At 45.6% G+C, this 26,415-nt stretch overlaps 1 protein-coding gene across 7 annotated transcripts; it reads left to right on the top strand.

Annotated features, from left to right (window-relative positions):
- The first annotated feature begins 774 nt into the window (after positions 1 to 774).
- On the top strand, positions 775 to 25,995 carry RILPL1 (Rab interacting lysosomal protein like 1). Of its 7 annotated transcripts, XM_080370321.1 has the most exons (8): positions 921 to 1,359; positions 4,882 to 5,032; positions 10,338 to 10,456; positions 11,807 to 12,028; positions 15,651 to 15,823; positions 16,342 to 16,434; positions 20,514 to 20,601; positions 23,053 to 23,195. In XM_080370321.1, the coding sequence occupies exons 1-8, from the start codon at positions 1,063 to 1,065 to the stop codon at positions 23,056 to 23,058; spliced, it is 1,149 nt and encodes a 382-aa protein (XP_080226447.1). In that variant the 5' UTR covers positions 921 to 1,062; the 3' UTR covers positions 23,059 to 23,195. The 7 variants fall into 7 exon arrangements, with proteins under 7 accessions (XP_080226442.1, XP_080226444.1, XP_080226443.1 ...); XM_080370316.1 differs by lacking the exon at positions 4,882 to 5,032 and having other exon boundaries at positions 775 to 1,359; XM_080370317.1 differs by lacking the exons at positions 4,882 to 5,032; positions 20,514 to 20,601 and adding an exon at positions 19,599 to 19,674 and having other exon boundaries at positions 781 to 1,359; positions 23,053 to 23,192.
- The last annotated feature ends 420 nt before the right edge of the window (positions 25,996 to 26,415 follow it).

Here is a 26,415-nt window from a genome sequence, read left to right as displayed (position 1 = left end):
GCATAGAGCAAGTAGGAGGATTGGGACCTAAAGTTATTTCAGGGCATGTTGAATTTACCTGTAAAGACTCATCCGGAGCACCTCTTACTCAACACCGGGAGAGTGAGAACATTTAGAAGTGCACAGTCACACCTGAAGGCAAAAAATACTGACAAACTTCACCGGAAAAATACATTTTGGTTTCGTTTGGATTCCTCTGTAAGTGGATCCGTGCCACCAAACTACTTGTGTGTATAAAATCTCCAGGAGTACTCTGAGCACGTGTGCAGGCATAAAGATGCTCCTGGTCTGCTCTGGCAGAGTGAGGGCCTAAGGACCCTGGCGAGGGGCGAGCCGCTCAGCGCCAGACCCTTGCCGCCCTGCGGAATGACTCGTTCAGCCACTGCGGCTGCCTGCAGCCACCTGCCAGCCCTGGTCTGCCCTGCAGCGGGGGACCGACCACCTTTCGCCCTTCTGTCCCGGTACACAGGTTCTGGCACAGGCGCTTCTCGCGGGTCCCGTGGTGCCGCAGCCGCACCGGTGCGGCCCTGCCGCTGCTGCCAACGCGCTCCGGTGCTGGGTGGCGCCCAGGTGGGACCCCGGACGCTCGGCACGCGTGGGTGCGACTGCCGGCCCCTCCGACCCCCCCGGGCGGCGAAGCCTCGGCCCCGGAGGGCTGGTGCCACGAGCTGAAGCGGCCTGCTGAAGGGAGGCCTGCGGAGCCGCGACCCGCCCCGCGGCGCGCACCGGGGCCGGGGCCGCACCGCACCGGGGCCGCACCGCGCCGGGGCAGGGCCCCCCCCCGCCCGCAGCGGGGCCCGGCGGGCATGCGCGGGGCCTGCCCCGTCCCTGCCATTGGCCCCCAGCGGCGGCGCCGCGCCCGCCCCCGCCCCGCTCCCCGCCCGCCGCCCGGCCAAGTTCAAACACCCCCCCGCGCCCCGGCGGCCCGAGTTGCGGGAGTTGCGCGGGGCCGCGGCCCGGGCGAGGCGGCGCCGGGTGCGGAGCAGGGGGCTGCCGGGGGGGCGCCCCGCCGGGACAGCGCCCCGCCGCCGCCTATGAGGGTGCCGCGGGGCCGGGCGAGCCATGGACGGCGGCGGCGGGGCGCCGCCCGCCCTGGAGAAGAACGCGGCGGAGCTGACGGTGATGGACGTCTACGATATCGCCTCGGCCGTGGGGCAGGAGTTCGAGCGGGTGATCGACCAGCACGGCTGCGAGGCCATCGCCCGCCTCATGCCCAAGGTGGTGCGGGTGCTGGAGATCCTGGAGGTGCTGGTGAGCCGCAACCACATCAACCCCGAGATGGAGGAGCTGCGCCTGGAGCTCGACCGCCTGCGCCTGGAGCGGATGGACCGCATCGAGAAGGAGCGGAAGCACCAGAAGGTGCGGGCGGGGGCCGGGGGGCCCCGGGGGGAGAGCGGGACCCCGGGGGGAGAGCGGGACCCCGGCCCCGCCGCCGCGCCGGGAAAACACAAAGCGGCTGGGAGGGAGCGGGGGCTGCGGAGCCGGGGGGCGCGGCGGGGATGCTGCCCTGGCATCCCTGAGGGTTTGGGGTGTCGTTGGTTGGGTTTTGTTCCCAGCCCTCCTGGAAGTTTCCTTCCTCCTCGCCTTCCTCCACCCCTTCCCCAGTCACTGCGTTTCCTTCCCGTGGTGCCTCGCTGGTTAGGGCTCCTGCTCCATCCCCTCTCCGGACGGCGGGATCGTGCTGCTTCCTGCTAGGCCAGGAAAGGTCACGGACAGTCATGCATTCCTCTCCCCAGAGCTGGGAATGGTTTAGCAGTCCGGTTTTCCTGCCACACTCAGGTAGGCAAGTCATAGGAGAGAGATGGAGAACCAAGCGATTTCAGGGCAGCGTTAGACCTGAAGAGTAGGAAAGGGTACTCGCCCAGATTCCTGCTCTAACCGCTGATGATGGGATATTGTACCTTGGCTTGATCTGGGGTGACCATAGTGTTCCCTGACCCCACTCCCATGGAAGCCGGAGGCAGAGATCGTTTCCCATATCCTGTTACCCTCATGTGGTGGGACAGCACGAGCTGCTCGCTTACTGCAGTGGAAGCAGCAGATCTGCTCTTTAAACCACCCAGATAACTGATTTGAAACAAGTAATGGCACTTGTAGTAAGCGGCTGTGCTAAATCCTCACAGCTGCCTCATGCCATTCCTGCTTGCACGCACAGATTTGGAATAAAGTGGAGACAGGGAAATTCTGGAAGAAAGACCTCAGATTTCAAGATGTTGGCTTTAGCTTAAACACATACAAGTTTCATGTTTTAAAAAAAGGGTCATCTAGGGAACTTTGACTTAGTATATGGAAACTCCAGGGTAGTTCCCACAACGTTTTGCAGAGGAAGTCTCAGGGCAGGGTGTCTGAAAAGGTTGGTAGAAGATCGTTAATGTATAAAGCCCTGGTAAGTGCCCAGAGTAGGAAATAGGAATGTGTAGAGAATAGTGCAAGGACATGCAGCAGACCTGTGCCTTTGCCCTTCAAACAGATCTGACATGGAGGCAAGTGGGCATGCGGCTGTGCTGGTCCCGTACTGTGTCTGGGCCCCCTGCTAGAACCAAATCAGTTTTTCCTGAGCCCGAGCTGCCAGGAGGTTCCTGAAGGCATGTCACCTCTGGGGAGACCTGCCCAAGTCAGACCTCCCCACTGCTTCAGAGGGACAGTCAACCGTAATTCTTTATCTTGGGTACTTGCAAAATGCTGTTTTGAATACTGGGTTGGGCTGGTAGCAGCACAAGGTGATATTTTGTGTAGGTACTTCTGAAGTTCATATATGTGTAAAAAAAAAAAAAAAAAGTCTCCTAAACACATCAACTGCATAGCACTGTGCTTACAGATGCCAACTGATCTCCCTGCCATCTCCCATCTCCACTCTGCCAGCTTCTCTAATAGTCGTGAAGTGGCTCAGGGAGTGTTTAGACAATCCAGGTGATGCTTTTGGTGGAAGCATGTTAACAGACAAAATAAAAGTACATGATACATAACATATTTCTTTGATCGAGTACATTCCCAATGCACAAAGTCCCTACAGAACAGTAGTGTCCCATCATCTGTGTTCCAGCGCAAGGGTTTGAAGACTTAACTCTTTCACAGGACAGATGCTGGTAAGCAGAAAAAGCCAGAGGCTGAGAAATAGTTGTGCCCTGAAAGCCTCCAGAGAATCATCCAGACAAGCGTTTAGTGGTCCTTGCAAGCATCAGTTTATGAGATTTTAATACTTAAACTTTACACATCAATCTGTTTTGCCTGTAAACCTGGCTTAGCGCTGCCTGGAGTTTCCTGAGCTGGCTGGCACCTAGTGGTACCTTCTTTCTCTGATACTTCTACTAATGAGGGTTCAGGAGTTAATTTCTGCTGTAATTCATTGGAGTCTTCGATAGCAATAAGTAAGAAAGTTTGCCTCAGCAAACCTTAGCATAGTTGTGTGTTTACAGTGCAACCGCATGTAAACAATTAGATAGCGTGGGGTTTTGTGTGCCTTCTGTTTTGTTTTTATCAGTATGCCTATAACTGATGAATGTGCTATTTTATTATCTAAAATAGGTCACTGCATTATTTTAGCTACAGAGTCGTAATAGGCAGCATCACTGTAAATAGTCTAGGTATTTGGCAATGTGAGTATTGTGACATTTGCTTTTTTCTCAAGATAAAGAGTTTCAAGCAAAATAGAGGTGATTAGTGAAATTTTCTTTACTTAATAATGAAGTCTGCATAGCTTACACCACCTATGTTATTCATAATCTCTGTGTCATAAAGTGTTTTCTGCAAAATTTCTAGCAAGCATTCTAAAAAGTAACAAATGCTGGAATAAAATGGCTTTTGGACCCAAAAGTCAGTAGGAACATGATTTCCCATTATCAGAGCATGCACTCCAAGCAGAAAGCTATCCTTTAATCTCCCAGCAGAGCTTATTTTAGCCTCGCGCTGTGCTTGGCGGGGTTGTTGTCTGAGTGTGGTTTGTTGTTAGGTAGGAAAGGGCCATGCTGGATGAATGTGAAAGTCAGCGAGTGACTCAGCCTGGCTCCAGCCATTTGCAGCTTTTTTTTGTTGGAAGTGCATCCGGGAAAACGGAGCAGAGCATGCCCCCCACTGCAGGAGTGTGGTTTAGGGCAAAGGCTTTCAGAACCGGTAAAGCTGTAAATACAACTGATTTTTCCTTGAGGACTTTCTGCTTTTCTGTCCTGATTTGACCTTTACGGGGATTGGGGACAGCTGCTCTTGACACACTGGGTGTCCTGAAAAATGGGAGTTGTTTTGACTGCTCTCACTGCCACTAGCACAGATGCCACTCGAGACTTTCCATATAGAACAATCCACAGATGAAGCAGCATGGGTTTGTCTTGTGTTTACCCTGCGGGCTGGGAGCTCTGGGTTTGCTGCGCTGCAGCACGCACTCGTTATTTTACATCTGTGTTTTGTAACAGAAATTTAGACTGGAGGTGCTGCTCTTTCAGAATGAGCATGCCTAACGCTGGCTCCCCTGGCACACGCTGTCTGATGTTTCTGGGGCGTTTATAACGGCCTCTGCAGCTGCTTCCTGGGATGCAGGAGGTAATTGTGGCTCACGTTTGGTTATCTTGTCTAACGCAGCAGTCCCCTTACTCTGGTTCTCATAAGGAGCCATCCTTTGGGTAACTTGCACGTCAAAAATGTTCGCATCAGGAATTGTCTCCTCGTGTGCTTACCTTCAGCATATAGCAAAAGGAGGCTGTGATAGCTGGTACCTCCATGCTGGCCTTAGAAATGTAGAACTCTTCTAAGAAATTCAAAGTGGTCTCATTTAATTGTTTTCTCTAAGAATCATAGTAGGATTACTATGAGTTTGATCTGTAAATAGTCCGGTCAAAGACTCTTACTGTGTTTAAAAATATGAATGTGTTGTCCCGGTCTGCCCTTTAGGAATTAGAACTGGTGGAGGATGTCTGGAGAGGGGAAGCACAGGACCTTCTTACCCAAATTGCACAGCTGCAGGAGGAGAATAAACAACTGATGACAAACTTGTCTCACAAAGACATTAATTTCACAGAAGAGGAATTTCAGAAGCATGAAGGCAAGTTTGATACTTCAAGTTCAGTACTTGCTTTTGTTATAAAAAGCAATACTTTATCAAAATATTTTGACTGGATATTCTGGCTTTTTTCCTATAGAATAATGCAGGTCTGGATTTTGGGGGATTGTTTGGTGGGTTTTTTTTACCTGAATAGAAAATTCTGCATACATGATGACACTGAAGACTTAAGAGGTGGGGGTAGGAGGGAAAGAAAAGCCATTCTTAAGCCCTCCTTATGTTTTCCAACACAAGTGGAATAATCCATTCAGCAATATTTATTTCACACTGTTATGCACAAAAATAGGTGCAACTGTTGATCTATTCGGGATAAGTGCTTGTAAAGCAGCAAATCAAGATTTCTTTGTCTGAATTATGTCAGTCCACCATATGGAGATATTCTAGGATAATATAATTATATTCTCCTAGCATAGGAGAGGCTGGTTTTACTTGGTTTACCTGCCTTTAGGGTTTCCTCACTTGTTTGGGATTTATTCTAAATTGGCTATGAGTGAAGAGATTTATAATCCAGGGAGTGGGTGAATTCTAGAGTTGAAACAAGCAATTTGTGGGCAACTTCTTTCTTGAGGCAGAAGTTGGAATCTTGTATCTTGAGCTTCAAGTACAGGTTGCCATCCTCAGCTCACCCACAGCTCAGCAAGCAGCTCCTTTCCCAAGAGCAGGGGCAGATGAAGAGGTATCTGTTTGCTCCACAGTTCACAGTGCATAATTTGAGGCTGCTGGGTGCCAACTCCATTCTGTGATGCTTTGCTGGGGTTTAAGCTGGGGAGTTTAAAAAAAATGACCGTACAGCTTTGGGGATGAGGCAGCCTTGAGCTGAGAGATGGGGTGAGCAGCTGAGAGTGGTAACAGCATCACTCCAGCAGTAAGGTACGCCTGTGATGGTGAGTCAGTCTGGAAGTCGGTGGCTTTCTGAACTATTTATACATGAACAGGACTCTGGTCCACTGCTTCAAGCCACAGCACCACTTTCATGGTCTGTTCTGATTTGCGCTGAAGTCCTGGCTCCTTCCAAAGGCTTAGCATCCTGTGTGTAGCGTGCAAAGTCACTGCCCAGTCTGAAAACCAGACCACACAGCTGAGCCATTACAGCTCTCCAGTAAAGCATTAGGAGCAAAGGGATATCCTTCTCCAGACAGGTAAGCTGGGATTAAATGGAGGCTTGCTGTAGCTGGATGAAACTGTCCAACATCACAGAAGTTGCACTTGCTTTCTCCTAGAGGCTGAGTACTGCTGACTTGCCCTGGGAGGAGTATAATGAAATCTTCAAAAAGTAAAAATCGTTAAACCTCTCAAGATCATTTTCTAAAAACAAATGCAACACCTTCAATTTAGGAGTCAATGGCAAAGAAGTAGCTCAACATTGGCCTTGCACACTCTATGCAAAACTTCAGAATGGCAGTGATGAGTCATGGACTGTGAAGACTATGACATAAAGAACCAGCTTCTCCTTTGTTTTCTCTTCTGGTTTATTTGTTGTTGTGTTTTTTTTTTCTTCCAGTGGGTATCTACTGCAGATCATGTGCTTGTATTTAAATATAGCTGTACTCTTCACAAGCAAATGCCAGGCATACTTTTCATGTTATTTTTACTGTGTCTACCAAAGTATAACAACACAAACAAAACCCATAAAGCTGTTCCAGAGATCACATTCTGGGATCATTGATATTCTTTGGCCCAAATCATCAGTTTAAGTCAAAACATATTAGTTTATAGCAACCCCGTCGTATTATTGGGACCTATTATATCAAACCCAACTTTTCCTTTCAGGAAATTTTGTCATTAATGACTGGGGATAGATGTGTCTCATGACTTATTTGGTTAGTGTCAAAAAGCAGTCATGCTGGTTTTTTTCAGTCTCCATCACTTGATCTGATATGTGGTTTTCAAGCTAAATACTTTGTTAGCTGGACTAACTTTGACCAGATTCCAGTCTCCGTATCAGCACAATTTAGTATTGTGATCATGTCTCCCCTTAGCGGCTAGCCCCTGGGATTAACAGCTCGCTGCTTACTCACCAGACAGTTAAAGGAGTTATTTTTAGCACAGGCAACAGAGGCCAGTGATTTGGGTGTGCAAGACTTTGAGATTCAGTCCTTGCCAATTAATAGTCATGTCGGAGTTTATAGAGCCATGCTTTAGCATATTGAATGTGTTTGTGAGAGGAGCAGAGGCAATCCTGCTTAAACAGGAGTGTTCTGCACAGAGGGTCTGCAGCACTGCCGAGAGTCTGAGCAGAGCAGGATTCGTGTGAAAGGGTGTGTGGCAGAATGCAAAATACACGGGAGGAGTTAAAGATGAGTCTGCAACATCCATTAACGCTACTCCTCCCAAGCTCAAACCCAGCGCTGCTTGATGGTGCTGACTGATTGGAATATCCTAGTAAAATGCCACAAGGAAACTTGACCCAACATGTGTCAAACAGGACAGACAGGCTGCTGAGGGGAGCTGCTACCTCTGGCTGTGGTAATACAGACAAGCAGCAGGATGGCAACAGTTGTGTGAACCTCTTTTGCTGCTGAGGAGCCTACAGTTCTCTTTCAAAAGTGAAGGCAAACTTCTATTCTACGTCTTTGGCCAGTGGTGTAGTGCCACAGGCCCTGGCTGGCCCTTGGGCCTGCCGTGATAGATGTATAAACACAACAGTAAAGAGGTCCCTAAACATAAAGGATGGGGGTTTTGTTGTTTTGGGTGGTTTTTTTAGCTGCTTTCCTTTCTCTTGCCCAAACAATGCTATGATCACAGCAGTCCACAGGAAGCTGCTCATAGGATGTGCCCAGGAAGCCAGCTGGGTGTGCCCTTTAAGATCTTGGAGTTATTAGAGGTTTTAATCCTTTAGAGATAATTACATTTAGGGCGCTTAATGATTTCCTTCTCCCCTTTGCCAATGCCTGAGGAAATGGAAGAGGATGTGACTGTTTCATGAACACTTCCCACCTTTCCTTTCCCCTCCTCTTGAAATAAAAATGATAACGTGGTGATCTGTGCACACAATTGAAGTCTTTCAGGTTCATCGAATGTTAGGGAGAAAAATGAGCACAGTGGGAGGAAAAGCAGTCAGCACTGAAATAGTACTTTATTCTTTAAATAGCACCTGCTATGTAGAGATCTCAAAACATCTCACAAGTACTAATGAATATAGCTGCACTCACTATTCCTAGCTCCTACTGGGGTGAAACCACCAGTCTAAAGTTTCACTGCAGTCCCTCTGTACTTCAAAGTAAAGTTTTCGGGTTTTTTTGTTTTTAAATACAGCTGATGTTTTAGGCCCCAGCCCAGAGACTGGCTACAGAGGGTGGATCCAGAAGCCTGTAGCGAGATTTGTGGATGCGGTGATGTATTAAACCTGCATGATAACAGGAAAGCGTGGATCTTTTAGAAGAGTTCAGTAGCAGTATGTGTCAGCGTCTGTTTGTCCTCCCTGGTGGGCATGAGCTGTTACCAGCGAAGAATCCTGCAAAGAACTGGAACCTGGAGCAGAGAGATGATAAAGAGCAGGGTCCAGAAACAGAGCAGGCAAACTTACCACAGAATTAAAAGAGATGCAAATGTGATACTAGAATGTGAACACCATGTCATGCTCAGCTCTTTTCTGGGGTTTGATGGGAATGTGTCCTCTGAACCAGATTCCCGGCCAGCCGTGATCACCAGTCCTTTTCCCTGCAGAGCCTGTTCTGTGCTGTACTGTAACTCTGGTCCTTTAGCAATGAGGGGTTGGAGCTGCTGTTCCCCCTGTTTGCAGTGGTATGCTTTTTGTGGCTGCCTGGGAGCCCACAGCTGCTGCAGGAGTGCACGTGCACCAGAGTTACTCTCGTTCTCTCAGGTTGGTCTTGCTGTACCGTGTGATCCATCGGTTCAAGCTGTAGGTGATCCATAAGGTGGAATTCCTAAAGGCATGCAGCCTACATTCTCTTGTGGGAGCAACTGTGGGCTTCTCTGGTGAGGGAAGAACATCACCGTAAAGCCTGAGCTGATATTGAAGTAGAGATTTGACTGGCTGGATACATTTTATGTGTATGCAGCATATTTCTGATGTGGGAACTGGTTTTCCAGCTGCCCCGGAGGGATGGGTGAATTATCACCACTCACAGTTTGTAAATGGAGGAAGCTGAGGACCCACAAAACTAAGTACTTTGCCAAAGGTAATAGAGCAAGACAGCAGCAGACCCTAGATTTCAGCTCCTTCTTGAACTGGACTTCGGCCAGGGCAGCCACACTCTGCCCTGGTCACAGGCTTTCATCTTCCAGCCATTGTATGGGGTCTTGTGGAACATGATTTTACGTGATAGTTTAGGACTGTCAGACTGCACGTCTCTGTGCAGTTACCAGGCAGAGTTAGTGTAGTAGATTTATTATCTCACCGACTTAAATCATCTGGTCTGTGTTTGCTCTGAAGAGCCCATCACTGCAGTGCCAGTTCCTGATTATCTCCGTAACGGCATAATATAATGGAAGAATGCCTCCTGTATTGTGATTTACGACATTTCCCAATGATTTGTTGGTCAGATTTCAGGTTAATCTAATCCTTTATTTTCAAACAGGATCAATGTTGGATTCTTGGTAATGTTCCAAACATCTTTCACAAGTGGAATGCCATGTAGTAATTTTTCTCTGAAGTACAGTTATTCTAAATATGAATTATCACACAACAGGATGGGGAAAGGGTTGCAAAACATGAGGAGAAAATACATGACCATAATTTAGACTACATTTCTGTTCTAGATTCAGGGCGGGGGCACCCTCTGAAGGTCCTGCTTTCTCTCCCTTTCACCCAACACAGAACTGGGTTTCAGCATAAAATCATTCTAGTCCAGTGCACCGCAGCTAGTTTGGATCCAGATGCAGTCCACAATAGTGACATGTTGTTTAAATCTTGCTGAGGATCCAGACCATCTTTTTTACATTTTTCACAGGGTCTTGGCCAGCTGATTCTACAGATTAGCGTGCAGATAACCAAGCTCCCTGGGGCATAGTGCGAACACTGGTGTAAAACTACTGAGGCAGCAAGATGTAGCAGTGTCACTCCACTGTCATAAATGTCTCTGTGGACTGTTGGTTCCTTTTTAAAGGACTTTCTGTGCAGTGGCCTTACAGAGTGGATTGTGTCATCTATGTTCCCTGTTACCCTTGAAGTAACCTTTAAAGCATCTTCCAACAGCTTCTTTGTAATTCTACCAGCAGCCAAGTTCCAGAGTCTTTACCTAAATATTTCTTACTGTTATTGTTCTCAGTCTCTGCAGCTCCTGATTGTCCTTAGGTTTTCTTCTGTGTTCTTTTTTTTAACCAGGAATGTCAGAGAGAGAGCGACAAGTCATGAAGAAGCTGAAGGAAGTGGTAGATAAACAGAGGGATGAAATCAGAGCAAAGGACCGGGAACTTGGACTTAAAAATGAGGACGTAGAGGCTGTAAGTGGCTCTTAGTCTTCCTCTTTCTCTTCTTTCTCGCCCATATTTCTGCAGCCTAATTTCAAGTTAATGTAGAATTTGTAGGCAATGCCAGATTATTAGTCCAGTAACTGAAGTGTGTGTAAGTGTGGAGTGTCCAGAATGAGTAGGCAGTCTTCAGCACAGACACCCCCCCCTCTGCTGCATTCTTGAAGGACCAGGCACACTTGGAACGTGGCTGGAAATGTGGCTGGAAACCAGTGTAACAGGAGAGGAAGATGGGGGAAGGACAGGTTGGTTGGTTGGTTTCCTTAAAGACCTGATACCTCTCCCCTTCGTGGGAACTAGAGAGGGAACTGTCTCTTGCTTCTTGAACCTCTCTCTGCTTTGACAGTGCAAACTTCCTCAGCAGCCCCATGCCTCACCCCACCCAGAGATCCCTGCTGTGGGTGAGCAGGCTACTGGATATTTTATGTGTATTCTCAGCAGAGTTTGGCAGCAGGGGCTCCACGCATGCAGTCCCACACCAGGGATGCAGGATGGATCCCTCTTTGCATGGGAAGAGAGTAGGAAGAAGGGGCCTGAGCCCAGCCCGGGTCACTTTCACCAGCAGTGCACAGAAGGTCACTGAGGGGATCGGTGGACCTGGGGACCACAGCACAAGAGATCCACCCAGGTTTAGTCTTAGATGAATCACAGACTCCACTGTGACTCTGGGAATCACGTGATGTCTTGGTTTTTTCTGTTTCAGGAGGAATGACCTCCTTACCCATCTCCTGCTTCCCATCCTCACGCTGCCTCATCTCCTTAGGCCGTAGGGCTTTCCTGGTGCTAGTGAGGGCCAGGCAAGCGCCTCTGGCAGGTGCTGTGGTCCTTCAAATTGGTGCCTAGCAGGTCACATCCTCTCATACAAGAGAGCCAAGAGCTCAGAGCAAATACAATATAAACTGAATGCTAAGGATTCCTCTGTCCTGGCTTTCTCTCTGCTGTGCTGGGTTAAGATTTGGTTTGGAATCCCATAAGCTGCCCTATCCTTGAAGTTTGCTTTTTTGAAACACAGTATCACAAGTGATGGATTATCTTTTAGATGGAGAATTCCCTGTGCCAGGGGAAAAATGCCTCTTTACTCTAGAAACCAATTACATTTTGTGACTGCAACTGTAATAGATAATTAGATATTAAAAAAAAACTAATCTGGGAGTGAAAAGGGGGGAGAATTTTCCAGAATAAATTCAACACAATTTCCTTTGAATGAATTCAAAGGAACCCACTACTTTTTCTTTAATATGATGTTTGGGACTTAGCCATCGTGGCTGAAGGCTGAATGGATGCCAACCTGTAGCATTGATATTCTGCATCGATATTTTGCAGCTTCAGCAGCAACAGAACAGGTTAATGAAAATTAACCATGACCTGCGGCACCGGATCACCGTTGTTGAGGCTCAGGGGAAGGCGCTGATTGAGCAGAAGGTGGAGTTAGAAGCGTATCTGCAAACCAAGGAGCAGGAGATGGGCAACCTGCGAGCAGAGCTGGGGAAACTGAGGGAAAAACTGCAGGGTGAGGACAGCCAGAATGGGGAGGAGGAAGTAAAGGTAAGAGGCACCTTAAATCACTTCTTAAACAGCCTTTTAAAAAGCTTTGGACTTCATACCAAGTACCTCTTCTTTGGATAAACGTGGTTGGCACACATCAGAGGCAACGATAGGACTTGAGGACATCTTGTGTTCAGGTGTGACACACAGGGAGCAGTGTCACTCGTTGCTTTGTGTGAGGGAAGGCCCCATTAGGGCAGAGTGGCAGCACAAGATAGCAGTGGCATATCTGCATCAGAGAACAGCTCTCCACTTAGACTTGGCTACCCATCATACGTCCCTAGGGAGTGTAACCTTTGGGTTCTGCGCTAGGCTGCAGAATTTGCCAGACATCAGAACAAATCATTGCCTCAAAAGAGTGTGTTCTATTAAAGACATCGTGAAGCAATCCAGAATCTGTGGAGTATTGGCTGTTAGTTTTTACTGGAGGCAGGTAGTGTTTCGGTAGTGCTGTATTACTATGTTTGGCTTCATTTTGTTTGTACACATCAGCCCCTTCCCCCAAAGGAAAACAAACAGATCCCTTAAACAGTCAGGGTTTTCCAAAAGATAAATGGCTGACGAAGAGCTGAAGCTTTGCTGGGTACACAACTAAGTGAGCCCTACCATGTCCCAAAGGTGCAATGCACTACGATGGTGGTGGCATGTGAACAACAGTAGAAAAGAAATGGTGTCAGAAGTGGTCCCAGAGGCAGTGCAGAACTCTGCACGCTTGGTCCTTGCAGTGCTAATGGCACATTCAATCTGTCAGGACTAAGCTGGTCTATTGCTGCCAGATCAACATACAAATATTTGAAGGCACCTTTCAGAGGAACCAACTCTGGCCTTATTTCCACTTTTGCTTTCTGTTGGAATTTGTGAAGTGTTACTGGCAGAGATGTTCCTGAAATGGTACTGCTTGCGTACTCAAGTACTTGCAGGAAGGGGCAAAGTGACAATCTGCAAATTGAGCTGGTGCTGAGATCAGAGCAGTAGGAACACAAACTTGAGGGGAGCTTCCTGAGAAAAGGGTGCATCTCTGATCTGTTACATCCTTTAGTTCTCCATATGGTTCCTATTATTTTTCTTTGTGCATAGGACACTACTTCTGTCTTACTAAAGCAAATGTGCTGTACTTCCCTTTCCTAATCGCTCTTAAAGAGTAAAAAAAAAAAAAAAAAGGGGGGGTGTCATGATATGGAAGAACTTAGAGGAGCACTATCATATAGAGCTGTTTGGCTGGATGCGCTGGTAAGAGCTCCAGTACCAGGTAGCGTTGTCAATGCCTGGTAGACTGCAGCAGCGAGTGAAACATCCAATTCACTTGCAGTAGGCAGGAACGTACATCAAGAAGCAGAGGCAAAGGCTGATAGGGTACCCCGGTCCCCCCTGGATTGCGACAGCCAGTGTTGTATTAACATGTCACTGCTGAATTGGGCACGCACTGTATTAATAATGAAAAGGATTATTTCATTGCTGTTAATTCAGCCAGGACACCCAGCTTTGTAAATGGGGCTGTGGAGCCTCGGCCTAGAGCCAGTAGGAGTGAAAGTGTTTTCAGTCTCTGGAGAGAAAGGATGCATTCTTTACCTCTCTCTAACTCATCAGTTCCACGGGAATGGCGCTTCTTCTAATTAGAGCCGTTCCCGCTCCCTTTGCCAGGTTGATGGTTAGACAGGAATTGCAGCGGCAAGCAGAAAGCTAGAATAGCTGCATGCTCTGGAATGGACATTGCTTGTTGGCTTCAGTCAAATACATATGCATTGGCTGCAGGCTGCTTAGTCTTTGCTGATTTCAGCAACATCTAGCAAAAAGACCTTGTTTGGGGCAAATATACAACCAAAAGAAAAGAGGCAACAGCTCAGATGCTAATTTAGAGGCGTGAAGAAAAGTGTGTTTGGGTAATTTCCTTTGAACCTCTTGTTAGGTTGCATCAATCTTTATTTATTGTAGTCTGTGTAAATAAATGCATTTGGATGAACAGGGGTGAATCAAACAAGAGGACAGGTGAGCACTGCTTTGCTGCTTTGTCTTTGCAGGGCAAGGGCTGCAATCCCTGCTGTAGAAACTGGTATTGCACTAAGTGTAGCCCAGCCAAGTTTAACCTGAAATCACATATCAATAGATAGAAAAACTGTCACAAAGACATGAGCTTAAAAGAGGGTAGGATAAGGCTTACAAAAATGGACTTTAAGAATTTCATTACTTGGTTCCTCAAATTTCCAGCTTGTATCCTAGCAAGGCATCACTGCAGCACAGGAGGTCTGAGACTGATCCTTACTAGAAGGGCAGGTGGCTGACCTGGCTGCTGGAATCTCTGATTTCATTAGCTGACCTCTAGTGAGTCCTTGCAAAAAGCATCGCATTTCAAATGTACTTGCTGGAACAGAGCACCCCACGTTTATTCGTATTGTTCAGAATCCTGCAGACCTCTAAAGGCTTGCAGTTGCTTTTCAGTGTCTTGCTTCTGAGTTCCCTTCCCAGAAGCTTGTGATGGCCATTAACTTGCCCTCAGCTCTGTGCTGAGTGGAACAACAGTAGAGGACCTGAACGATGATCTTGGTGTGTGGTGTTTCTATGGACCATGTTTTCACAAGCAGTTAGGGCCAAATAGTTCTGTGCAAGTGCTAGAGTCTACCTGGCTGGCAGGAAGCGCTCCCACAGGTGTGGGACTCCGACAGTGTGCCTAGCGTGCAAGGTCTGGCTCATTGGGAGCGGCAGGAGCTGGGTGGTGGGAGAGAAATTCCTCCAAGCTTCCAGTGAACTCTGCTCAGAGGAAAAGAAGAGACAAGGGCACACGTGTATAAATGCCTCGTCTAGCATGCATCTGCAGTTTTCTTCTGCTTTGTGCTGGATACTGGTACTAATGGCAATCCTGCTTTTTTAATAAAGGCATTAAAGGGGTATAAATTAAATCTCCACTTGATATGTTTACATCCAAAGGAGCCATCTCTCTGTGGGAGGAGCTGGAAGGAACTGTCATGATCTTTGCTACACAGTTTTTTCAGTGTTTATATAAAAGGCCGATGTTTGATTTACCCCATTTGTTAGAAGTACGAATTCCTTAAACTGGCTTGTTTATCAAACATTGGACTATACCTTTTCAGTGGACTTCCTGGCAGTCTGAATTCCACAGGAATTTCTCCACAAAAAGACTTTATCACCTATAAGGCAGCTCAGGTTAGACCCTGTGTTCAGAAACAACTGGTGCTTGTTTTCCCGAACGTGTAACTCTAGGAAAGATTCCTGTGAGCGCAGGGCTTCGACTGTAAGTCACTACACTTAGGTCTTCCTCGTTTGTGAGCTTCCCCCAAACCCCGGGTGAAGAGAGGTGAAACAGAGCTCAGATCACCTTTCAGCAACCTGCCACGGTTTCACCAGCCCAGTGTGTGTCATCGCCAACCTGTGCACAGGAAAGAACAAAGAGATCAGATCACTGAGCTGTTCTTGCTGCTGAATGTCTTTTAACATGGAAAAACAAACGCCTTGTACTTTTTTTTTTCCTGTTAAAATTGCTGTGTGTCTCTTAAAAGAGGTTTTAATAGTGCTGAAAGGAAGAGGTTGGGAACTAGATTGATAAATACTTCAAACTTCTGAGACATGCACTTGCGTGGTGAATTTAAACGCCCATTTCACTTCCTAGAGAGAACCAAACAATGATGACTGCCTCTCAGAGTCTGAAAAGATGGCAATGGACTTAAAAGATCCAAATCGTCCAAGATTCACCTTGCAGGAGCTCCGGGATGTCCTTCACGAGAGGAATGAATTGAAATCTAAAGTGTTTTTACTTCAAGAGGAGCTTTTATATTACAAAAGGTAAGTTAGATCTCCTCTCCTGTTGCATGCTATACACAGAGGAGCCAAAGGGCAGGTCTAGAAACAATAAATATGCTCTTACATAGCGTCCAACAACTTATATTTCTGCAAAGGCTTAAAGTAGAGATTGCAAACATGCAGCATTAGTTTTAATCTGGTTCCTCAAAATTGAGAAAAACGATGCCCTTCCTGAACTCCCAGGTTCCCCCTGAATTTTAGAAAGATTACAAACATTTAATACTTTTGGACTTCAGATATAACAGAAAAATGTAGAATTTTTATCTAATGCATGCCTCTTTTCCCTCTCCTTGTCACAATGGGAAGAAAATATTGAAAGGAGACCCAGTTCTAGGTGCTGTCCCTTGGCTGACAGAAAAACCTGCCATTGATTTCAGTGAGCTTTGAATAGATCTTTTTGCATTTCTTCATTGACAGAACTACCTCAGATAGAATTTTAAAACTTGAAGTGTTTCTATGGCTTGGGAGGAGAATGTTAATTATCTTTTCTTTCTTTCAAGTGAGGAGACAGAAGAAGAAACAAGATCCCCACAACCTACGCCCATAATTCAGTCAAAACCCTCAACTCAGCCTGAATCTGGAATCAAACGACTGTAAGTAGAATATTTTCTAAGGATACTGGATATAGTCTGCAAATACTACATGTTTCTTATGGGTAGGACAATTTTAAAGAATTTAAAAATTAAGATAACCACATTCCTAATGTATGTGGGAGAGACACTGAAGGAGCACTTGACAGGTATCAAGAAAGAGCAGTTGGCTTTGGGCAAAACTTTTGCCTAGATCTGGGACAACTTTCAGTCTCAGATTATTTCCTGTGGTGCCTTTTGCTCCCTACGTGCAGACGTACTCCCTACTCCATGTGCGTGTTTATGGGCCACACTGGTACGCCCAAGAAGCCTAATGTTTCCTTCTTAAGTACACTATTCAGGCTAACAAAAAGAGCACGTGTTGAAACGTTTTATTGTAGCTGGTATGAGCTGAGGAGCTCTTAAGCCCAGACACCTGATCTTCCTAGAGAGCTTTCCTGTCTGGGCCACGTAATCATACTCCAAAGGGAGGTGCTACTAATTGTGGTCATATCCAGAGCACTGCTTATCCTGTCCTGTGTGCCCCAAACTGAAAGTCAGTGCTGGATCTCTGTGTGCAAGGATTATAGGAACAATTCTTCTGTTCAAGTGCAAATCTCAGTTCCTTAACACACATATCCTAAGGGGCTGGGGTGTCAAAAACCATTGGCCCCCAGGTCACGCTCAGAAGATGTGTAAAGAGTGTTGTTTACAAGCAAAACCAGCAGTTGGGCGCGGAGAGCACGGTTTCCCCATGACTCTCTGTGCCTATTTCCCTGTTGACCTAAGCCTTTAGACCCTGGCTTGCGTTACGTGTACAGCACAAAAACCTTTGGTTTGCTGAACAGATTTGCAGCTGGAGAGGATGGCTCTAAAGAACCCCACCTTCTGGTGAAGCATTTAATGTTGCTGTCTGAAAGCTAAGCTTACTGTCAGAGGTGTGCATTTGCTAGTATATCACTTCATTATAAAATCACAGTGTTAGCCAACCAATCTGTCTATTGAAACTCTCTCCTTGTAAATTTATTTATACCAAATTAAGTCTTGTAACCTTACAGCAAGTCTTTGGATTTTTGTGATACCGGAAGCTTAACTTTTTAAACCGCATAAATTATTTTGGAACAGTCATTTGCTTCCACATGAAAAGCTCTCCTATCTTGTCCCCATGTCCATAACCTTCAGTCCTTGTTTAATAATAGCAGTAGCCCTGTGAGAGTAAGTTCCATCGGAAGATCTGGACTGATCCAAAACACCATAAAGTCAGGAGGGCACTTTTGGTTATTTTCAGTAAACTCCAGCTTCTGTCTCTGCTGCTTTGTTTCCTGAGAGAACCCTTCCTCTCTCATGACAGGAAAATACACTTTGAGTTTGGACTTAAGTTTATGTTCTGCAACTGTGATGACAATAATAATAATATCTCCACTGTAAAGCTTCTTTTTGCTTTTAAGTTTATTTTAGTACTTTGTGGTGAGGGATGGCTGGTTTTGGCTTATGCAGTTTGTGTTGACTGCAAGTTCCGCACTTGATTTATGAAGCAAAGGCGGCATAAAAATGTACATCGATGTTGTAAGACAGAGCACGTGCTGACAAGGTGTTAGCTTTGACTCTGCCTTCTGCATACACGCGTAAGCAGCACAGGGAGCCACGGCAGGAGGCACAGAAGTGTTTCCAACCAGTTATCATAGTGTTTTCTTCCTCTCGGTTATTTTTATTAGTGAAAACCTGTTGAGCATCAGACCGTTCAATCAATGCACATTTTCAGACACCTGTCTAATCTTTCTGTTTCTCAGACTCTGTATTAAATTCATGTAACTAAAACTGCACGCAACAAAACATAAAATTATGTTGTTTTGGCCCCTGCCAGAAAAGGCAAGTCCTCTTCTGCCAGACAGTGGAAGCACGTATCGAGCTTGCTGTTAAGATGAAATTTCTTTAGCTGTCATGCTCTGTCCCCGGGTTTCTTTCTGCTTTCTCTTCACCTAGCCATCATATTAAATACGGGAAAATAAAACCGTCTACTTAGGTAACCTGGAGGATGGTAATAGTTTTCAAGTTTGTCTTATTCTTGCAGCCTGTCATGACAGGATTTGTCCAGTGTGGGTTTATTTTCTTTCTCTCCTCCTCTGTGTGTGTGTGTGTGTTTGTCAACAGTGCACTTGTAGATGGGCTTTAAAAAACCAGGAAATTTCACTGCTGGGCAGCACAAAGAACCCAAGCACAGCATCTGTTCTGTCCTGTTACAACACCCCTCCCACCCCAGCTGCAGTCCCCGCCTGCTGCGAGCCATCTCCAGAGCTCCCTTCTCCCCATCCCAGGCAGGGTGCTGTCAGCGCCTCTGATATGGCTCCCTGGGAGACTCTCCATACCTAGCGATGGGATGACAACTTGTAAGGCTGGTATCTGCGTGCAGAGTGCCTTTACACGTGAAAGCAGGGTTGCTTTTCCCTCCATTTCAGACTTATTCTCCTGATGAAACAAAAAGCTGAAGTACAAAAATAGAACAGTGTTGCTATCCTCTCCAGAGTTTTATGCTTGCCTCTGTAATGTGCCCTTTTTTCCTTGACCACACAGTATCTCAGGAATGAGACATGTATGTGTAGCCTGTGCCATCTAAGATGTGCTGAAGTGATTCTGTGCTGCATCCCCACAAAGAAAGGAAAACCAAAGTTACAGAAATCAGAGTTTTTTCAACTCCCCAGGTTTGTGAGTTTGGGGCAAACGCTTAACTGAGTTCTGATCTCAGACAGATTTGATTTCTGCATTTGTCCCTACCACATCACATGTCAGAATTTTGATGAAATAATGTAACCAGGAGGCTTTACTGAGGAGGAAAAGCACAAGGATTAAAAATGCTCCCTCTGTTCTGAACAGAAAACACCCTTTTGTTTTCTCTTTAAGGATACGTGCTTGTTTGCCACTGATGTAATGCCTGAAACAGCCATAAGTTTTCTTCCTATTCTTGCAGTCTACAAAAGCTGGTGTGTCTGTGTCATTTCTGCAGCTCACAGACAGTGCCACGATGCACAAAAATAGAACTGCTAGCTACTGCTAATGATACAATGTTTGCTTGTTTGTTTTCATTTTTAATCTAAGAATAGCAGTTAGAGTGACTTGTGTTGGGGAGAGCTGCATTTGGTCACAAGTGAAATGTCTCTCATGATTTCAACTTAATCTTTAATTGACATTAGTCCACAGTTCAAAAAAATATTTGGCACAAGGGAGAACCTCTGAGGAGAACCCTTAGAAAAACAGAGGGTGTTCCAGGTATGGATTGAAGGTGTGTTGGCAGGTTTGTGTGGGGCTGGCTGGGCACGGAGCACCTACCCACGTGCTCTCGACCTCTTAAGTTGCATGAATTGTATAATGCGTAGTGAAAGTGCTGAACTCTTACAAGGAAACAGTCTTGCTGCTAGCCAGCTAGAAAGCCTTTCTGCTAGAGTAGCTGCAAGGTTTCAAATCAGTATTCAGCTGCCTGCAGCTGGCATCTTTCTGCATGTGAAGCAACGCAGGTTCTTTGGGAACAGATACACAGGCCCTTTAACCGAGCAGCTTGCATAGGAGGTTATTTCAATATTTCACCTGCGATACTGGTTTTTAACTTGAAACTCTCAACTGTAACATCTGTAAAATCTTTAACTGTAGTGCTGGTCCTGTCTAACCCTGTTTTCTGTGCAGATATCCAGTAGTGACAGCAGAGTCCTGTTTTGTATTTCTTAACATGCACCTTCATCCTTCATTTCATTGTGTATGTGCCTGTTTGTCTCTCGGGAAGAAAAATGTGCACTCTGCTCTGCATTGCTAGAGGTGGTAAAACCTTGATGAAATCCAACCCAGATTGCAGGCTGCCTCACAACAGAAAAGTGGTATCTTTTAGAAATTCAAAAGCAATTTAAACTGTTACCATGACTGCTTTTTCTGAATAAAGAGTTTTTCACTGAGGAGAGCTGTCTTGGGTGATGCAGATCCACCTCTCCCTGTAACGTGTCCTGTGGTAATTCAGAGTAACCCCATGTATCATGTTTGCCTCTTTTCTTTTTAATGGAATGCTTTTTCTTTCCCTTGCTCCAGTCTTATCTCTTCTGTGTCTGTACTTTCCTGACCAGGATCTTTACAGCCATAATGCCCATGGTAGCAGCTGGATTGATTCCAGACGATCCCACATTGCAGCCAATAAGAAGACTTGTGTCCCTTGTAGGAATTTTTTTTTTTAAATGTTTGGTACCGTGGTTTCCTTTTGCATGACCCTGTGTTAACACGCACTGCTGGTTGCATTCTCATCGGCTGCCTGTGGGATCACAGAAGAACAACGTGCCAATCAGAATGACCAGTCAGTACACAACTCATTGTAGTCCTCCATGCTCATCCTCAAGTACTGACATTTTATCACCTTTTGCCTTAATGTTACTGTGCTAAACCAATCATTACTCTGTAGAAAATTGTTGCAATATGCGATTTTAACCAGCATCTGTTAATTTTGCTTACTAAGCGTGCCAATTCACACCGATGCTTTTTAAGAAACCCATGTCATTCTAATGACTTGTTACAAATCAGTTAGACTTACAGAATGTAATGGCTGATATCTACATTAATTTCCAGTGTTAGTTATAGGCTGTTGTTTCCATGTCTTTCTATCGATGCGCTGTATATTTTGTCTCTAATTATGTATTTTGTAATTGATATACTCTCAATAATCAACTCTATCATCCTATTCTTGTCTGTCCTTGGAAGACCTACTGATAATTATTAATGCAAAGTCATTTTGCATTAGAACTGCTGTTTTAGCGATCTTTCTATTTACAGCAGCAACACAATATTTAAATTCCTATCCTCTCCACACAGACATGCTTTTCCCAAACATCATCCATGAGTTTTCTAGGATAACAATTTTCATTGTTTCAGAAGGAATTTTAAAAGCCTAAGCCCTCTGCTTTGTGTAGAGATTTTTACAAACATATTTTTCTCTTAGATTTGTGATAAAGTGAAAAATTACCGAACTTTGACATTTGAAACTTCCTGCGTAAATACAGCAGTCCTTTGTGGGGACTTCAGGATAGTAAAGCCTGATGATGCAGGGCCAGACATGCTTAGCAGAAAGTCTTGGTGATTAGACACTTCTTTTAGCAGCTAGAATTGGATCCAGCCCTGAAAAGACATAGCATATGTGTGTGAATTTATGAGCTCCTGTGATGAACGTAGTAGAAAAGTGTGAGGCTAATTAAGTGCAAAAGACTACTTTCATTATTAAGGCTGCACATTTGAAGCCAGGAAATGCAAAAGTTCGGGTCCTGCTAGCAACATTGGTTATCTGCCATGGCACTTGCGTAGCTTTTTTTATCACTTTTTAGTCAAGAAGTAATTATTCTTAATATTCTCAATATTCTTAATAATGATCATCATGCTTACCTGCACATATGCTAGGATATATTTTCAGGAAAGCTGCCTCAAACCTCATCTGACACTCAAATACAGCCTCCTATGTGACTAGAGACATCGAAGGCACAACTTCCTGCTCTGCACAAGGCGGCTTCGACCTCGGGATCATGGTACTGAGGGGACACTTAAGGCAGCGTGGGTGGCGGAAGGATGGGGCATGGACATAGGGTCAGGTTTATGCCCCAGATGATAAATATTCCATCACCTGTCAAAGTTGAGGTTATATTTGCATAACCTTTTACTGTGGAAGCCTTTAGCAGTTCCTGTCCTAGAGCACAACTGCATTGTGCTTGGTACTGTGCAGAACAATATTTACCTCCTGAAGTGCACTGTTAAAACCGAAAGGGTGTGCAGCCAATTCAAACCCTTGCTAGCTGGAACCACAACTTTTGCATTTCTCAGCAGACCTAAACACTGCACTAACACCTCTGGTACTGAACTCGTGACAATCATTGAATTTGCCTAATCAAGTAACGTCCTCCTATACAAAATAAAACGATACTAAGGATTTTTCCAACTGTATATTTTTAGCTGTGCTGTCAGCTGGCAATTTGTTGTTGTATTAAATGGCTGTTGGTTCACGTACGTCATTATCTCAGAGCACCCAAGCTGTGTGACAGGAAATGATGTGCACGCTTGTGTGCATTTGTTCAGCCTTCATCCTGCAAACCCTTATGCACATATGTGCATTTATTCATTTATTCAAATTTATTATTAATCAAGCCTATGTATGAAAATCTGTACACTTGGAAAAAACATGGAGGCTTATTTTTCATATGAACTTCCCTGCTGACACCCTTAAAAACATTTTCTATTTCTGCTTTATGGTAAATTATATGGATTTAATGCCAAAGATACCACTTTACTTATGCCGAGAAACTAACCTGTATCGTGTTGCTTCTGTATCTCAGGGCTGGGGAAGGGGAATATATATCTAAAATGAGACCTGCACCTTGTAGAGTCAACAGCATTTAGAGCTTATTTGAAGCTTCCATAGCCAAACCGCTTGAGATCGCAATGACTTCATCTCTAATAACATTTTGACATGCACTCCCATCAGGCTTCACTGCCTTGATTTTTGCAGATGCAGATTTTTTTGCTCTGTGTTTTGTTGTGCTGTGTATCGTGTCGGGTGTTTGAAGTGTTTTCAGGATGGTAAACAGTCTTCTTTCTTTTCCCTCCCCTCCCTTACTCCTCCCTTCCTGGAAGGTTTAGTTTCTTCTCCCGTGATAAGAAACGTATGCAGGCATCACAGAAAAATGTCCACTTCCAGGATACTTTCGGAGAATGGTCAAATTCAAATAAAGATGACTCCTACACTGAACAAGGACAAGAAGCCCTGCAGCACCTGTGACTAAAACCTTGAGGCGTTCAGTTTACCATAGTAGATCTCGACAGTCTAGTAAGAAGAAGCTTCTGTAAACAAATCTGGCAGCTCATCACTTTTGTTTGCCTTGCACACCTCTGGTTGTGTTTCAGATGTACTCTTCCAAAGGGATCCCTCACCGTTTACTTGGTGACTGTTGGCTGGAAACAGAATCCAAGCTTTGTAGTAACAGTCGCTGATACCCTGGGACACCGAAGCTTCTAGATGACTTTTTTGTGCTGAATAACAAGTCTATGGTCTTGTTCTTGCATTAACTACAGTAACACAAGCTTCTTTAAACCAAAAAAAAAAAGGACCTGTGCCATTATTAGAAGTTTGTTTGCAGTGTACAATATCTAGTGGCAAAGACTCTTTTACCTTGTTTGTTAACACTATCGGTTGTTTGCTTTTTATTTCCGTAAGAATTTTTAAGAGGGATACGACAGCTGGCCACTCTCCCTGGCAGGTCATAGCGCTGCTGTGTCCTGTCAGGTTCAGCTGGCATCTGCATTTTGCAGAGTAACCCCTTGGAAATCCACCAGATACAAATTGATAAACTGGAGTAGCCTTGAGAGGGACAGTGAGTATAAATTTCCCTTGCTGCTTATAGTGCCTAAAGCATGAAAAAAACGATGTATGAGGTGAGCGTGCCTTGCATTTTGCCATGAGTTCTGCAGTAGTAATGGAAAACAAATTACTTACAAGGAGGAATTCTAACACTTGAAGTTTTTCCTTCTTACTAGGGACTTCCCCTGCTACAGCAGCAGGCAGCAGCTGTGGGGGAATTGGATCTCTTTCCCACAGACAGGTTTTTAATTAAGTCACGCTCCACTTTTCAGTCTAGGTAAGACTGCCTCACTTCAGAGTGAAAGACATCCTGAACTAGCTGACATGAACTATTTTAACTGACTGAGGGATGACCCCAGCTCAAAACATTTTCTCTGACTAGCCTGAACACTACTTGGGCAGAGCGGATGAATTTTATCTGTGTGGGTTGCTCTGCTGGCGTTGGTCGATGTTTGGGGAGCCCGCAGTTACAGGGGCTTAACTGCCAGCTGAACTGCCAGGCGGTGTGATTGGGGTCTGCTTTGCAATCGAGCTTGCGAGACCCTTGGATCTGACTGAGGTTGTACTTAGAAAAACCACAAAACACTAAACCCAGACAACATAACTGTTGCGTACAGCCCGGTGTCAGCACGCACCCTGCCTCTGCACTACATGCTCCACAAAGGCACCTGGCCAGGCCGGAGAGGGCAAGTGCAGCTGCTTGGGAGATGGGTGCGGAGGGCTGTGTGACCTGTGTGCTGGGAGAGTCCGTGCCGGAGCACCACGCTGCTGGTGAGGAGCATCTCATTGTGGCAAGGCTGTAGGCAACTGCTGCACGTGTGGCTTAGCATGGGGGGCTGTGAGCTGCCACCAGGCACCTTACCCCCAGCAACGACATCTGCTCTGTGAAGAGCCTCCTCTCTGGAGAGGCACTAAGAACAGGCTGGTGTAAAGCTCCAGCTACCCCAGGTACTGAACGCAGGAGGTCCTGAAGCACTCCTAGGTGAGAGCGAGCCAGAGGATTTAGTGCAGGCTGGTTGTTTTTAATACAGGGTGATCCAAGACTCTGGAATGTGTATGAGCAGCAAAGGGTGCTTAGCCCATCTATAGTGATGCTGTGCCAGGAAAGCATTCTTTGCAGCGGTGGGCTGAGTGCTGCTCTGCTCCCGACTGTAACTGTGCTTCGTTTTGAACACGGACCTTCCGCCTGTTCTAGGTGAAGTGTTTACTGTGCCCCCCGGTGTCGCTGCAGTTTGGGGTGCGGGGGATACGTGGCCTTATATGTAAGACATCTGCATCTCGAATAGTGACGGTAGCGTCTGGTGCTGGTATTAGGCAGATAAGCTTCTGCCTGGATACATTTTGGTAACATATCAAGTTTTATGCTTAGAGAAAGTTGTATTCATGAAACCTCCACTTCCCACCTTGTGTGAAAAGTAATTCTGAAATGGGGGGGGGGGGGGAATGTCTTATTGATACGTAAGTTGCTAAGATCTTGATTCCACTTCCATACTAGAAAAAAAAAGTACACTACGGTTGTATCAGGTGGTTACCTTAAATCATGAACGATGCCCGTCGAGTCTCTCCCTAGCTTAGTTTACACTCGTTTGGCACATTTAGAAGAGATGCAGTGATCAGAAACAATGCAAGAATGCAGCAGATGCACGGCCTGAATAAGCACATCACTTATGAAATCAGCTGAGAGCAATGAACTGGGATAATAGAAATACACAGACTGAACTGTTTTTCCCCAGCACCTAAGCCAGTGTATCACAAAGGATGTGCCCTGGCCTGGTGCATGTAAAGCTTGTCCCCACGGTGAGCTATTGTTGGGTCAGATCTTCAAACAATGGCACTAAGCAGTACAACCTTCCCCCACTCATCTCCGTAGCCCATTACCTCAAAAATCTAATTAGTTCCTCCTGACCTGCTAGCATTAACCTCTTCGCTCTCATGTTTGAAATGCTGAGTTTACATACTCCAAGTGCCATCGGAATGGATGGCATGTAGGGAAGAGTATGAAAAGATTTGAAGATCTGTCATGTGTTGTTTCTCAATATTCAAGTAAAATCTGCTTTTAGAAAAGGCGCCAGGTAAGGGGCGTAACAATCCTGTCTGCAAAGCGCAGGATCACTGATGGTTTTGGGGGTTGGTTGTTTTTGGGTTGGTTTTGGTTTTTTTTTTTCGGTTGGGCAGTAAAGCATTTTAACAGTTTAATAAATATTTCTGAAAAACAAGTATTTCTGCAAGACTTGTGTCTTTTTTTTTGTGGAAAGTGAATACCATCTCTTCTTGGGGATGCAGCAGCATACGAATCTGCTTTCCCCTGAAAATGGCTCAGACAACTCTTAATGGAAATAAAGCCTCAAACTGGGCAAGGTTTAAGATAGAGGCATTCAAAGGCTGACAAAAAAATGAGTTTAAAATACATTAGTATATATTTAGGAGTGGCTTATGATGACAAAGAACGTGGCAGAGCCTCTTCTAGAAAGCACTCACCAGAAGATGTGTGTCTGCATATACACATCCTAGCTCTGAAAAAGGAGATTTTTCCCTGTGTTTTCCCCAGTTCAGCTACAGCCAGCAGGAAGCCCAGCTTCCAGAACAGGACTAAACCCTGTGCAGGCAGGACTTCGATGGCAGAAAGGAGGAGAGGGCAG

Source organism: Falco punctatus (genome assembly GCF_963210335.1).
Source record: "Falco punctatus genome assembly, chromosome: 1".
NCBI classification, from domain to species: Eukaryota; Metazoa; Chordata; class Aves; order Falconiformes; family Falconidae; genus Falco; species Falco punctatus.
This window is presented reverse-complemented; position numbering and strand designations above follow the sequence as displayed.